Source organism: Crinia signifera, chromosome 3 (assembly GCF_055691185.1).
Source record: "Crinia signifera chromosome 3, ASM5569118v1, whole genome shotgun sequence".
Classification (NCBI taxonomy): Eukaryota; Metazoa; Chordata; class Amphibia; order Anura; family Myobatrachidae; genus Crinia; species Crinia signifera.
The window spans coordinates 203,553,336-203,569,291 of record NC_139219.1 but is presented as its reverse complement, the minus strand read 5'-3'; the positions used below and the strand labels follow the sequence as shown (position 1 = coordinate 203,569,291).

Genomic DNA, 15,956 nt, shown 5'->3' with positions numbered 1-15,956 from the left:
ATATGAGAACTAATGTAGAACATTTTATTAAGCACAGGGATGCCTGGTGAAGTACAGTATTTAGAAAGACATGAGATCTTTTTAAATGTAATGTATTATATTTTACAAATGGTGCACAAAGACTTTCATAAAACACAATGATCCAGAGAGTCATCTAGAAAATACTATGGGGTTAATTAGTCAAATGGTGATTTAGCAAGCTTAACAATTTGCTGTTTTTTTATACTAGTTGTATTTAAAATATTTCATTAAAGGTAAAACACCAATTATATTTATTTTTTCAAACATTCTGTAAAGCGAACAGAATATTCACAGTAAAAAGAAAAAAACAGAAATGCACCAGCGCTGGTTGTTTGAAAATAATAGTTGGATTAGGAACGGTATCTTTTACAATAAGTATTTTTAATAAAGCATCAAATAAACAATTAGAGGTATTAATAACAAGCATACTACCATGAGGATTATTGGATCTGAACTGAATGACTCCAATGGTTGGCTGGCGCTGGTACATTTCTGTTTTTTTTCTTGTTACAATTTATTTGGGACTGACAGTATCAGCTGCAGTTAGTTGTGCACTGATCAAATTTATTTAGAACGTTAGTAGGCCACATAAAATATGCTTAGTCCCACCTATGTGCACATGGTGTAATAAAGAATATACTGAAGTGAGCTGCTGCAGTAGGTGGGAGTCCTGGCTTCCAGGCTCTGGTGGAATGCCTTCCCCGTTCTCCTCTAGAGGAGAACGGGGAAGGCATCAGCAGCATTTAGACCCAGAACTGGTGGTTACCCTCGGATAAGACCGCACCTACTACAGATTTCAATAGCCGCTATAGCGGTCGGAGCGTTCCACCAGAGCCTGGAAGCCGGGACTCCCACCTACTGCAGCAGCTCACTTGAGTATATTCTCTATTACACCATGTGCACATACAGTACATGGGACTAAGCATATTTTATGTGGCCTACTAACGTACTAACTGGTTAACTCTATTAATATTACTCTAGGAACAAAAAATATGCAAAAATTACGCGAGTTGGGCGTTTTTTGACCATTTTTGAAAAAAATCCAAATCCAAAGCCTTTCACTGCTGTTTGCCAAATTCAAATCCAAATCCCAGCGACGAATCCAAATCCAAACCTTCGGCCCTCATCTCTAGTCATATTTATGTTATGGATATCACATGCTGGACTGTTGTTCCAGATATCCTTCCTGTTGCTGTTGTTACCTGTTCACGACATCCTACCTATTGTATTATATCTGTCTTCTATATTGTCTAGATGTTCCTCACACCATTGTAGCATGTATTCCTGACTCCCACAGAGTGCTTGTGTGTTCCTTATGTTTGGCTACCTCAGGCTCCAGTGCGCTATTCTCTCAGCCAAGATCATTCCCAGAGATGGTTACCACAGCTGGGTGCTTCCCACAGTTTCAGCATTTTATGGTGTGTACACACGGTGAGATTCCCTTGCTATTCGACTTAAGATTCCATTGCTATGCAATATTTGCTAACTCTGTACTATTTACATACAATTCATGCAATCTACATTTGATTCGCACTATACAGTCATTGCTGCCCTGTCTATCTGGGTTTTGTGCTGTGCTGGGAGCGTGCATCGGGATAAAAAAAACCTGTGGGTTCTGCATGCGATTTTGACTATATATCAAAATCTAATGTCAAATCTCACCGTGTGTACACAGCATTTGACACACTCCTGTGCTCATCCCAAATGCCATTTACCATAACTGGTCACTCTACACAGTTTTTAGTGTACTATGACCACTACTATGCACATTTCCGGTACCAGTTACCATAGCTGGGAGTTTACCATAGTCTCTAGTATGCTGTGCCTACTGCAGTGCACATTACCAAGGCCAGTTACAGTACCATAGCTGGGCTTACTCCACAAACTTCAGTGTACCATACCTGCTGCTTTGTACAAACTGAGTGCCAGTCATTGATGACAACTACTGCTGTGTATCTCCACACCCTCCAACATGACCCATTCCAGTAGATACAAAATGCTCTGCTTCTGGACTTCTTCTTTAATTTAGGATTGGCTTCACCTTTGCTGGAACACCGTTATCATCACTGAACTAGTTCAACACAGGTGACTGCAATTACCCAATTAAGAGGGAAGTCCAGAAACAGTCCATTTTGTACCTAATCAAATGGGTCATATTGGAGGGTATGTATCTCCACAACACCAGTTACCTATCATCCTATTCAACATTGCTTCTTGCATTACAGCTACAGTACCAGCTTCTGCATTATCTCTGTCAGTATTTATTACCCTCCTGAAAGGTTGATGATTGCTGTATCCTATCGTGTCGTTATCAATCACAGCAGAGATTCTCAGTACCCACATGTGTATTCAATTAAATATTGTCACGATCCAGGTAAACTAATACTTATTTTTACCTTTGAAGTTTCTCTTCAAACTGTCACTGACTCACTGTGCTCCAGGTATGGATAGCCTCAGTGTTGTTTGTGTGCAGATCACAGCACAGTTTCTCCTGTGATCACCTGATGCTGCAGCATATCCTGCAGTCTGGCCTAAAGCCATTCCTCAGTTCACTACAGCTGTTCTTGTTACTGCCTTTGTTGTAGGCCTCAGCCATGCAGCAAACAAACACTCTTTCCCTCCATTCCCATGTATGGGTGCAACCATCTTGGATTTAGTCACTTCCAACCAATCCCTGACTTCCTGATTCTGATGTCATGGACTCTAGCCAATCTCTGTGCAGCTCTCCCCACATCTATAGTGGATTGAGCTCAGGGAAATTGCCAGTTCAATGAAGTCTTCAGCCTTGCTACTTACTTTGCTACACAGGCTGGCTCCTACCAGAGTTGCTGCTCCAGCACCATCCTGTTTCGCAGTCTGGCATACTCCAGTGTCCCTGGAGACTCCTCTCAGTTCCAGCTCAGTTCTCATTGCTGCCTCCAGTCGTCAGTCCACTCCTCAATTATTGACTATAACCATCAAAAGTCACAATCGGTCATCAACATCGACCTCCAAACCATCGAACTCCAACCATCAACGGTCAGCATAGTCTGTCCTCATCAGTTGCCAACATCGCTTGCTAAGATTAATCGCATTATCAACATCGTATGTCATTTTCTGATTATTTCAAATACTACAGTCTGCAAACATTGGTACACTGAGTTCCATACAGGGAACGGATCATCTTCATCCTCAAACATTGATGGTCAGTAATGGACATCAGTGATGACATCTGTCAGCTCCTACTGATCCAAATTTCTCCCTGTTTCATTCTGGCCATAGACTCACTCGGGCAATCCTATGGCTAAAGACTATTAACGTTCCGGTACTTATGTAGTATCTGGGCTGCCGATTTTCTGATTGTATGCCTTACCTTAAGGCATACAATCAGATGCGATTCGCGCAATCTTCGGCAAAATCGCATCGAATCGCATGCGATGTGATGCGATTCGATGCGATTTTGTATAGGATTCAATGTTAACAAGGTCCTGTTCATTTCCCCACTATCCAAGTGGGCATAGAGTTGATTTTATAAAGCGTGGCGAGCGCAGCGAGCCACCGAGCCCGAAGCGTGGCGAGCGAACGCAGATTTCTTAAAAAGTATTCTGTGTCCCCTCGCGGGGCTGGCTACGCTCGCCACGCTTCGGGCTCGGTGGCTCGCTACGCTCACCACAGGTTTATATCCAACTCCATGCCCACTTGGATAGTGGGGAAAGGAAAAGGACCCCTTTTTCCCATTGAATTCTATGTTAAAATGGACTCAGACCATTTTAACATTGTATCCTATGGAAAAATCGGGACCATTGCATCACATCGCATACGATTTTGTCGCATGCGATGCGATGCTACCGATCCGATGCGATTTCTAAATCGGACGCCCAGATACTACATAAGTACCAAAGTTCCTTGTCATCCCACTCGGACAAGCCCAAGTCCATAGATATCGTTTCCTGTTATTACAGTCTGATATTCTCTCACAGTAACTACCATTGTTTAATAACTGTTCAATAAACACCAACCTTGATTGTATTTTGGTTTCCTCCATAATTGGTCAGGCTTTCGGGCTCTGCACCTACACCTGTGTACACATACTGTACGTGGACAAGGTCCCTAAGGAAGTCCAAACTAACAGACACCTCAGGCATAACAAATATATTGGGGGAAATTTACTTACATTAGAAAATACAGGATATATTTTCAGGAAAATACAAATCATAAATAGGGCAGATTTACTAATCTGCCGAATTTACGGATTAATATTTGCCCAATGGCATAGGCGGCCGTATGCCACCATATTTGTATTTGGTGGCCGTATATACGGCCGCTGAATACAAATACAAGCCAGCAGTCTGCACAGTTTAGGCAGATCCATGCGCGTTGCAGTGTAAAAATATAGAATAATTAAAAAATAATTGTAAAAAAATGGCGTCCCCCGTATTTTAAGAACCAGCACCGGGCCCAACCAGCCAGCAGGGTAATACCACAGCCAAGGGAAATTATTTATATCAGTTCCCTCGGCCGACGCAGGGACCCCCCATTAAAGAGTCCACCCCCCTACAGGATTAGGGGTGGCACCAAGCTGATGGCATTTGTGTAAAAAAAAAATTAACTATTGTGTTTTTTGCTGTGGAGAACCACAAGTCCCAGCATGCAGGACATTAATGGCTATGCTGGGACTCTTCCACAGCAGAACCAATAGCCAAATAAAAACACACACCAGTAAAGTATAACTTTATCACACACACACATACTCCATACGTACAGTATCTTGACCCAAAGCATCAGTCCCCTTCTTCAGTAGTATCCTAGTTTGGGTGCTTATAGAAGGAAAATTATACTTACCAGCTCCTATTGCATGGAACGATTCTCTTCTCTACATGAAGGCATCCACGTACTTGGGGGGAGCGAGCACCCGTACAAGCACGAGCAGTGAGGAGCGCCGGATGTAATGTTTACATTCTGCATTCTGACTCTGAAGTGCACTTTTGGTGGCCTAGCGGCCTATCAGAAGCAAAGTTCTGAAACTCGGGTTAATGCTTTGGCCAGGGGAACTAATATAAATAGTGTCATGTGGCATTACCCTGCTGGCTGGTTGTGCCCAGTGCTGATTCTCAAAATACAGGTAGAAAGGCTGCGTGGCTTTTTCATAAGACGGATGCTATGGACAGAGTGTTCAGGTCTTTATGCTTCATGGTTAATCCTTTGGATTACTAGCAGATGTTAAATCAAGCTCCTTGCTTCAGAAGGAAGAAATAGCAGTTCCATGCATTATGTTAATGCAGATGAGGCTAATCCTAATTGCATTATTAAATCACATTTAGTAATTAATAGGGAAAAATCAATTTAAAAAAGGAATTGTAATAAAATAGATATAGCTACAGTGTAAACATTAATTTGCTGACACCTGCAAAATGATGGTGAAGAATGGTGGTCTCATTTTTTTATATATAATTTGTGTACATTAGTTAGTGATAGTTTTAACAGAGAAGGGTAAATTCTAAATAATTATAGACGCAAAAAATATTTTTATGTGTATCAGTCTATAACTAGCTGTAAGTATACTCAAAAGAGTGATACAACTAGAAGTTTTCTAGCAGAGGTCAACTACTGTCTAAAATGGCAACATTTTTGTTTCATGTTAACAGTGTCTTTATTTAGATTTATTTGTAACATAAAGTTGCTCTCTCAGACTACAGCTGAGCACAGTACAATGTGCGAGGCACCGTTTATTATACTCATGCAAATCTGCACAGTTCACATAAAGAGAGACTCTGTATATTATTTAATGTTCAGCCTATTTTTTTTTATTGTATTTTTTTTATATATATTTTATGGTTTTTGTGATGTTACAATTCATTATTTATTTTATATATGTCACTTTTCGTATTCATTTAGTAAAATTTTTCTCTCAGCCAGTTTTTTACATAAGGGCTCAAATTATATATTATTATATACATAAAGGTCCACAGTAAATTAGCAATAGGGGAGTCTAATTTATTGGGGATATGGAAGCTCCATTGTGTAATTAAATAACAAATTACAAACATATAAATCAAGATATAAGAGATTTGGGGATGGGGAAAGGAGAACTCCGTGTTAGAGGTCAAATTCAATGGTTTCATTGAGACCCTCGTGGCCAAGGGTTCTCAATTTATGAATCCAATAATGTTTCCTGAGATAAAGCTTCCTATATACCTGTCCCCGCCTCTGATAGTCAGTGCATTATGTTCTATACCTACAATAGAAACATGACAGGGATCCTTATGAATTTCTGAAAAAAAAATATTTTAAATATTTTGGGCATAGTAAATAAAGAAAATACGTTTAGGCAGTTGTATTTCTATATGACTGCCTACCAATATGCCTATTTCAGCACATTTCCCCAATTATGTCTTTGCTGTGTATGTGATATGGTCAGTTTCTTGCAATGTTATTACCATGATAGATGATCTGAAACACTTTATTAATTTGGCGCTTATATTACCTTAAAGAGCTTGGACACCTCTTTGAATTTATCCACTCCCCTTCAAAATGACAGTTGGTACCCAGTAGATAACTTGAAGTGCTTTATATGGGCACATTTATCTGCCAGAGAACACTTTATCTATAATATGAAAACCTTTTTACTATGAAGAATGGGTGTGGTATGCAGCTCCGACAGTCGGGATTCCGAAGCTCATTATACCGACATCGGAATCTCATCTGCCGGTACTATGACAGGGGGCAAGTGGCGAAAAGCCCTTTGCGGGCAGGCTGTGGGCTCGGTGGCTACTGCCCTCACCACAGGTTCTATTCTCCCTCTATGGGGTGCGTTGACCCCATGATGGAGAATAAACTCTATACATCAGGATCCCAACAAGCATTTTACAGTCAGGATTATGATATCATTGTACCAACTGTTGGAGTCCCGACTGTCATAGCATCATCCGGCACCCTGAAGAATAGTTCTCATATTACCTTTATTACCAGATCAAGTAGCTGCTCCATTATTGAAAGCCTCAGCCACAAAGGGCAGTATTCAATGAGAAAAATTTGCCATGTTTTATGGCGAGTTTGTGCTTTTCTCGCGTTGGACGGAGACTTTTGCTCTCAAAAAGCGAGCAACCCTATTCAATGTGCACTTCTCGCCGTCATTCTAAGTGATTTTCGCTGTGTCTCTCTGTGTAGCAATTCTCCATCTTTTCATGGAGAAGTGGAATTTGAACTTTTTAAATAAAAGGTTTTTTGTTTTAATTTTGGTGTCAAAAAATCAGGAATTTTATTCTGTGAAGGGGCATGCTATTTTTTATTCATGTGCTTATTATAGCACATGAATATATATTTTAATTTAAAAAATATATAATTTTTATTTTTATTTTTTTACACAGAGCAGCCAGCAGGGGGCTGGGAGCCGAGCCGCTCATTAGATATTCATATATTCACCGCACCCGATCATTACATATGCATGATCGGGAGCAGTGAATATACCGGTCCCCTGCTGGCTCTGGGGGGGGGGGCAGCTTGTGCAGCCTGGGTCCCGGGGAGCCCACCTCCCCCCCACATACGTTCTGGGGCAGGCAGGGAGACTTCAATCTCCCTGCCTGCCACCGTCCCACGGCTCCCTGCCACGGACGCTCGTCCGCTGCAGGGGTTAAGATTCGCCGCGAGGGGCTACTAGCCCCTCCGACATTGAATACGAAGAGAGAGCGAGTGGCAGCCAGCCCTCCGGAATGCAGCGAGTGTGCAGCGAATCCTAAACAGGATTCGCTGCACACGGCGATATTTCTCATTGAATACTGCCCAATGAAAAGCACATTTTATAGGTTAAGTTCCACCTAAGATTTATACTAATTAGCTGGTGTTATAACCATTGCAGTGAAAGCAGCGTCTCTTAATGAGAAATATGATAACCCAACCTAATTAAAAAATACTTTTTACAAGTTTGAGTAAATCTGACAATTTGTTAGCTGTAACATCAAAACTCCAAATTTATTGGACCTGTCAGAACTTAATATTTGCTAATGTTGTATAAAAATAAATATTTTCGAAAGTAATTTAATACTTAAAATCTTTACAGTTTCAACACACCAAAATGATCCATAAACCAGTCATTGTAATCCATGGAGGAGCTTGGGCAATACCTGATGTCCTTGCAGAAAGCAGCAAAATCGGAGTTAAAGATGCAGCAAAGTGTGGATATGCAATTCTCACTAGTGGTGGAAGCTCATTGCAAGCTGTAGAATCTGCAGTACGCATGCTTGAAGACAACACAGTATTTGATTCAGGTATGATTTTATAATATAATAGTATCTGTTTATGTTTTTAAAAAAAATTATTTACTTTATTTATTATGGTACTTGTTTCCTAGCACGGTGCTCATCGCATACCATACTTAGTGGTGTGCGATGCGATATTCATGTTAAATTAACAGGAGTGCATGTACAATGAAATATCGCATAGCATTGTATGCCAGCAAATGGCATGCGATGCACGTCCTCCGACCTTTTCATAACCCCACTATCCAGGCTGGCGTGGAATTGATTTTAGATAGAGTGGCGAGCGCAGCGATCCTCTGAGCCGGAAGCGTGGAGAGCGCAGCGAGCCCCGCGAGGGGACTCATAATACGAGCCCGAAGCATGGCGAACACAGTGAGCCCCACGAGGGGATACGGAATACATGTAAAGTAATCCGGGTTTATTTATTTAGTTTCTTATATAGCACATACATATTTAGCAGCGCTTTACAAAGTATAGTTGAATATTCACATCAGTCCCTACCAGTGGCAGTTTTTACCTAGTAAAAGTAAATTCTGCCACTGTTCACTGTTCTATGAGACTGCTCTGGCTTCAATGTGAGTGGCAGTGACTTCCTATTGGAAGTCCGACAGTCACTCAAGGTAGTCCCATTGGGAAGCTTTCCCTCCCTCCGGAATGCCCCCAAAATGGGTTCTGTGCATGTGCAGTACTGTGGATGGCACTGCACATGCAACGGACTCGGGAACCTGATTAAGCCTCTAGAAAGGAAGCTCATTTAGGCTTTGGCCAGCACATGCGCAATATGTATGAAGTTACTGCACATGCACTGGCCCCGTGAAGGGAACTGGTGGCGGGGACCGGCAGCAGGGAGCATGGCAGCAGGGGGGGGGGGCATCGCGTCAGCCCCCCTCCTCTGCAAGGGTAAGAGTCGCCAATGGTCCCTACCTCAGTGGAGCTAACAATCTATATTCCCTACCACATGTACACACACACACACAAACATTCTAGGGTTCATTTTGTTGGGAGCCAATTGACCTACTAGTCAGGGCCATCTGAACAGCAGTGTGGGCCCCTGGGCAAAGCAATGCACTGGGGCCCTTACTCATTCTCCCCTCCTAGGGGTGGGGGGTGCTAACAGCAGCAGCTTTGATGTCCCACGGGTGGCAGTGAGTGCGCTATCTTCTACTCAACATGTAGGACCTGGAGCAGTAACTTCTGCTAATTACTCCTTTACTGCACAGGTGGTGGGAGGGAGAACACTAACGTGTGGAAGGGAGTACTGAGCTGAATGAAGGGTCCCTTGTAAATGACTTCCAGGGAGGTAGGGGGTGTTTTATACGCAGGGGAGGGTTGGATGTCATTTTCCGCTGGAAGGGCAGCTTGTTTGACTGCAGACATCGCCATTATCTGGAAATAGATTTCTTAGCCTTCAATAGTATAAAATCCTAGAGTCCCAACTTTCAGGAGGTGCTGGGAACTTGGGGATCATATAAAACTGTACACCAGACGTTTGGAGCTGGAGCAGGGACCGGCTGCTGGAAGGCTGATATCTCTGCTTCTGGGCATGATAGAGACAAGCTGCTAGTGTTGACAGAAAGGAGAGAGTCCCAGCCTTTGGAATATACTCTCAGAGAAAACTGTAGGTCAGAGAGAACCTGAGAAATATGAGTGGGAATTGCAATTAACAGGTCGGAAGTGGATTGCTGCTTTGAAGTTGGATATCTCCAGGGCCGATTTTCAAAATTCTGGTATCTTTAGAAAAAGGGGATCCTCAGCTATCATCATAGGGCCCTTATACACCTGGGTCCCCTGGGCAAGTGCCCATTAAGCCCATATGAAAAGATGGCCCTGCTACAAGTATATTTTTGGATTGAGTGAGGAAACCGGAGTGCCCTGAGTAAACCCACGCAAACACGAGAAGAATATACAAACTCTGCACAGTTAGGGCCATGGTGGGTATCGAACCTATGACCTCAGCACTGTGAGGCAGTAATGCTAACCATTACACCGTCCATGATGCTGCAATTTACTTTTCCATTTCAACACACCCCAACAAAATCTAATTCTCTTGACACATGTTAAATCTGCCCCACCTGCAGTGGAACATGGATTTGTCTATTTCAGAAAAAAACAGCTTTGCTGAATAACCCCATAGATCCTAATGTCCCACATTTACCAAATACTTGTATACAGCTTGAATGATTTAACCATTCCTATTCTTATTTTAATCTCATATAATGAAAAATAATCCGCTGCGCTATATTCCAATAAAAGAAAGAAGAAACAAATGCCTTATAGATTTAAAAACTATTGCTAAAATAATTTCTAAAACCTGCAACAATATTATGTTACTCCACTGCATTTCTTCAAAAGTGGTGTGAAAATAAAAACAATATTTTTCTTAAAACTGTATGGCAGTAATATTTTCTTTTGTTTCACAATGAATTATTTCATACAGGTCATGGTGCTGTGCTGAATGCGAATGGTGATGTAGAGCTTGATGCAATTATAATGGATGGCAAAAATCTTGCTGTTGGTGCAGTTTCTTGCATCAAGAATATTGCTAATCCTGTCATTTTAGCCCGTACAGTCATGGAAAAGGTAACATATTAAAGCTTTTGTTTTTTTTTTCAGTTTTTGTTAACGGCATTACAATAATATATACTTCAATGAAAGTGGTACAAAATTACCATCAAAAGACATACTGTAGAATGCAAATATATTATAATGACTTAAATTAAAATAAAATAAAATATTAATAAGAAAAATGGCCTTTATTTTTTACTTTTCTTTCTAGTCTGCCTAATAGATCTTATCCCGATTCAAAGACTTACACAGTTCACATAGCTGTTACATCTTTGGCAGCACCAATGAGACAATATGCTTCCGCGACAGGAGTCATCTGGGAAAAAAAGATGCCTCCTGCTGGCATTTCAGATCCAAGTGCTGTTTCCAAAGCTGATGCACTGGATCATCTGTTTGACCATCGGCCTTCATCGTAACCCTGAGGATACCCTTGGTAGCTCTGAATCTAGGCCACGAAGTCTGCATTGGAAGACACAGACCCTGACACTCATAGAATGCTGGCCAACTCCACCCACTCCATAAACATCCACAACCTGTCAATCCATCTATTGCTCAGGGAAAACTGCCCATATAGGTGTTACTTATGCACTGACCCCCCCCCGCCATTGTAGATGTACCCAATACTATTGGTTTGCATACATATTTTCACAGTTAAATGTAATAGCCATTGGCAATAAGAGGGGGGGGGGGGGGCAGGTACTTTTTGCCCAAGCCCGTGTCTGATGAAGCCTGCGTCCCGCTTCCCCCTCCCCCGCTGCAGAGAGCTGGGCAGTGGGAGTAGAGAGGACAGGCTGCTGCCGCACAACCTCTCTCCCTAGCCCAGCACATGCACAGTGCTGTGTGCTGAGCAGGTGACAGAGGTAGATTTCTCTTCCTGAGGGGGGTGTCTTGCCTGCCAGTCAGTCGCCTGCACCCCCTGCTAAGTTTTTTTTTTTTAAACATGGGTGTGGCCACAGTGGTGTAGCTTGGTTCCACGGTGCCCGGAGCAAGGGCATGTTTCGCGCCAACCCTCAAACCCCCCACCCCCGTCGTGATGGCCCCGCATACCTGCCTCCGGCATCCCAAACCGGCGCATGCGCAGTGAAAGCGCTCGCCGGGTTTTAACTGTCCCCACAGACGTGCACGGGGTTAACACTGTGCTAAAAAATTAAATAAAGCTACTCAATAAATAATGCGATAAAAAATGAGGGTGAAAATCCCCCCTCTGCTAGTAAAAGGCACAGATGGGGTTAAGGATTAGTCCTGCCTGTGTTCCTCTGGGTACCCTTGGAGATAGGGCCACACTGGCCAACTCACGTGCCCTGGGCTGGTGTCTGGGGTGGTCTGGTTCCAGACCTTCCTATTCTGTGCCACCGGATGCTGGGGGCCATCACTGGTCGCTGCCTGATGTGGGGTGCTGCTGTGGGGGGTCAGTTGCTGTGGCCAGGTAGGTGCTGGCTCCCTGCTGCTCTGGCTGTTGCCCAGGCGACACTGGGTACTGCGACTAGGTGCTGGGTACATAGGCTGGGTGCAGGGCCTGGGCTCTGCTTCTCTCCTGTGGCCACCAGGACTTGCGGCCACCAGGACTTGCGGAACAAGGAGGCCACATTGGCCGTGGAGAGGAGAAGTGCCTGGTCCCTGGAGAGGAAGAGGAAGCCCGGGGTCGGGGGTCAGTACGATGAGGAGGAGAGTGCAGCTGCATGGCGAGGGGCAGGAGGAGGAAAAGCAGCAGCGTGGCCAGCAGCGCGTGGGAGCAGAGCAGAGAGAGGACGGAGCGGAGATTGACAGCTCCAGTCCCCTGCACCCGACAGCAGCGCCCGATACCAGGCAGCCGCATCACCGCACCAGTCCACGGTACCTGGCTGCTGGGTATCGGGCACTGCTGTTGGGTCCCGGGGACTGGAGCTGTCAATCTCCGCTCTGTCCTCTCTCTGCTCTGCTCCCACGCGCTGCTGGCCACACTGCTGCTCTTCCTCCTCCTGCCCCTCGCCATGCAGCTTCACTCTCCTTCTCCTCCTCCTCGTCGCACTGACTCCCGACCCCGGGCTTCCTCTTCCTCTCCAGGGACCAGGCACATCTCTCCATGGCTAATGTGGGCTCCTTGTTCCGCCCCCCTACACAGGCACAATGGGGATCCACGGCTCAGACGGGAGCGGGCGGGCGAGCAGGGCGGGGGAGCCGGCGGCAGAGCTCAGGCGCCAGGTGACATGTCGGCACCCAGAGCTGGTGTTTCGCCAGCTCCACCCTAGCTACGCCTCTGTGTGGCCATGCCCCATCCTGGTGGCTACATCCTTTTTTATTGGGGACCGGCAGCTCTGTTGGTGCCCCTGGTAATATCCTCAAATTGCTAGCGGTGTTTTTTAAAGCAGCAATCATTTGCAAGGCAAAACCAGGTTGGGGGATTGTGGGGTGTCTGAGAAAGCACATTTTCTCCTTGAATACTATGTTACTTATCACTTCATATAAACATAAATTATTTGTGGCGGTTTTATTTTTTGTATTATTTAATTAATTATTAAGATTATATAAAGTACTACACCTAATAAAATAATTTGTATTTAAATATTTTTTTGCTTTAATAATTTATGTTAAATTTAAAAGCATAAACATTGTCCTAACTGAGTTGCATAGCTGGGAATAAAATAAAGCGACATATTAAGTCATTCCAGTTATATAATATTGGCACTTTTTTTTGCTGTTACAAACAGATATAATATGACACAAAAAACAATAAAATAGCTACCAGATGAATAACCTCCTAAACTACTAAACAGATGTTTCCCATTGGAATTTTATATATGTGAATCAAACAGATGTGTTATGCTAAAGTTTTAAAACTCTAGAGTCTAGAAAGAAAAAAATAACTTTTAAATAAAATATGTTGATTTAATATGACATTGGTTTTCAGAGAAAGTATCATTCTGACAGTTATGCAAAATATTTAATCCCCAAAAAACATCTATTCCTGTTGTACAAGATTGACTTTGTGAGATGGAATATACAGTATATAAGATTAATGTCAGGGATACATGGCACATGGTTTTAGGTAGCAAGTCAATTCTAAAATCATGGCATGGGATAATTTATCAGCAGAACTCATGCAAAAGAAATCTCAGAATAAAGACAGTGGGGGGGGGGGGTATGCAATCTGGGATCACGGCTGTCGATCCCCACCGACAGCTGTGATCCTGGCCCGTTTGCGGTCAGATCGACCGCATAACCACAAACGGGATTCAATGTCCCACCTGCCGATGGGCACAAAGAGGGCACAAAGAGGTCGACATGGACACAGTTGCAAGTGAACCGCAGCGCCCTCACATCGCTCGCTTCGCTCGCGATGCTTCGGGCACGGTGCCTCACGGCGCTCGGCACACTATTTTATTCTCCAACCACGCCGTAGTGGATGGTAGGGCATGAAATACCGCCTGTCGGCACATGCCGGTTCAAAAAACAGTGAAAAAGCCCATGTCGACCCAGGGCCGTCTTAACATTAGGAAGGGCCCCTGGGCAACCTAGTTCACTGGACCCCCCCCCCCCAAATTAGTTTGCCCAGAAGCCCACAGTCACCTCCCCAACCCTCACCTCTCTGGCTCCGTGCGGCAGCCAGTCAGCTTCCGGCGGCCGGGGATCCGATCATCTTCGCTGGGGGATCCGGGCAGCGGGATCAGGGCAGGGAACTGGCGGGGCGGGAAGCGCTGTTGCATTTGAAAAGACTGGCCAGACTGGCCAGACGCTGATTGGCTGAATTCAGCCAATCAGCGTTCGGCCAGTCTTTTCAAATGCAGCAGCGCTTCCCGCCCCACCGGCAAATAGCGCTAATGGGAAAGATGGTGGCCGGGTGGCGGGGATCCGACCATCCTCGCTGGGGAAGGGGATCAGGGCGGCGGTGGCGGTAGCTAGGAGCCCGAAGCACTATTTGTCGGCGGGGGCGGGAAGCGCTGTTGAATTTGAAAAGACTGGCCGGATGCTGATTGGCTGAATTCAGCCAATCAGCATTCAGCCAGTCATTTTAAATGCAGCAGCGCTTCTCGCCCCCCCTGCCGGCAAATAGCGCTTCGCCACTTCGGGCTCCTAGCTACCGCCACCGATGCCCTGATCCCCCTGCCGGATCACCCAGTGAGGGTGATCAGAACCCCGGCACACGGACCCCCGAAATTAAATTCACTGCTAGCTAGGAGGCGAAGCGCTATTTGCCGGCGGGGTGGGAAGCGCTGTTGCCTTTTCAAAGACTGGCCGGATGCTGATTTTCTGAATTCAGCCAATCAGCGTCCGGCCAGTCTATTCAAATGCAACAGCGCTTCCCGCCCCGCCGGCAAATAGAGCTTCGCCGAATCAGGCTTCTAGCTACCGCCACCGCCCTGATCCCCCTGCCCGGATCCCCCAGCGAGGGTGAGCGGATTCCCGGACCCCGGCCACCATCTTTCCCATTGGGCTGGGCCGGGGGCCCCTAGGTCCTAGGGCCCCCGGGCAACTGCCCATCGTGCCCAATGGGAAAGACGGCACTGTGTCGACCTCGCACCTGTCGACCGAAAGGCATGTAGACTGTTTCACTTGTACATTCTATATGTCAGGATTTTGACCCTGTTGGGATTTTAAATGTCGGGATTTTGACCCTGTCGGGATTTTGACCCTGTCGGGATTTTATATGTCGGGATTTTGTCCATGTCGGGATTTTGTCCTTGTCGGTATTATGACCCATTCGGGATTTTGACCCTGTCGGGCATTTGACCGTCGGGATTTTGACTGCATCCCGTTATCGGCAGAACGGGCCCAACAGCTTCTGAATTCGGGCCCGCTCTGCTGTGATCCCGCATCAATATTGTCGTTAATGACAGCATTGAATAGGGAGCCGCCGCTATTTCCCACTTCGGAAATTGCGGTGGCACATTGCATACCCCCCAGTGTTGTCTTACAAACATAGACAAATGTTCTACACATCTTGATAAGAGTATACAATCACCTCTTGGTTTATACTTTATAGTAGTTCTTACTTCACATAGTAATTAACTTGTTAATCATATATTAAATTATTTTCAGTTCTCCTACAATTATTGGAATGTGATTTTGTGCAAATAAGCAATTTTTTGGTCAAAAAACAATAAAAAAAATTGCACATTAATCGAAAATCGTAAATGCAATAGGGTTCAAATTTTGGTA

General features: G+C 44.6%; 1 protein-coding gene across 4 annotated transcripts in view; it reads left to right on the top strand.

Moving 5' to 3' along the window:
- Positions 1-15,956, top strand: part of LOC146064137 (isoaspartyl peptidase/L-asparaginase-like) — a 100,722-nt gene that overhangs the window by 38,280 nt on the left and 46,486 nt on the right. For all 4 annotated transcript variants that reach the window (XR_014471755.1, XM_083177315.1, XM_083177316.1 and 1 more), the window contains 2 exons: positions 8,057-8,264; positions 10,693-10,835. Coding sequence is in view for 3 of the 4 variants with exons in the window: in XM_083177315.1 (XP_083033441.1) it covers positions 8,057-8,264; positions 10,693-10,835 (351 nt within the window). In the remaining variant the exon portion in view is untranslated. The remainder of the gene's footprint in view (positions 1-8,056; positions 8,265-10,692; positions 10,836-15,956) is intronic.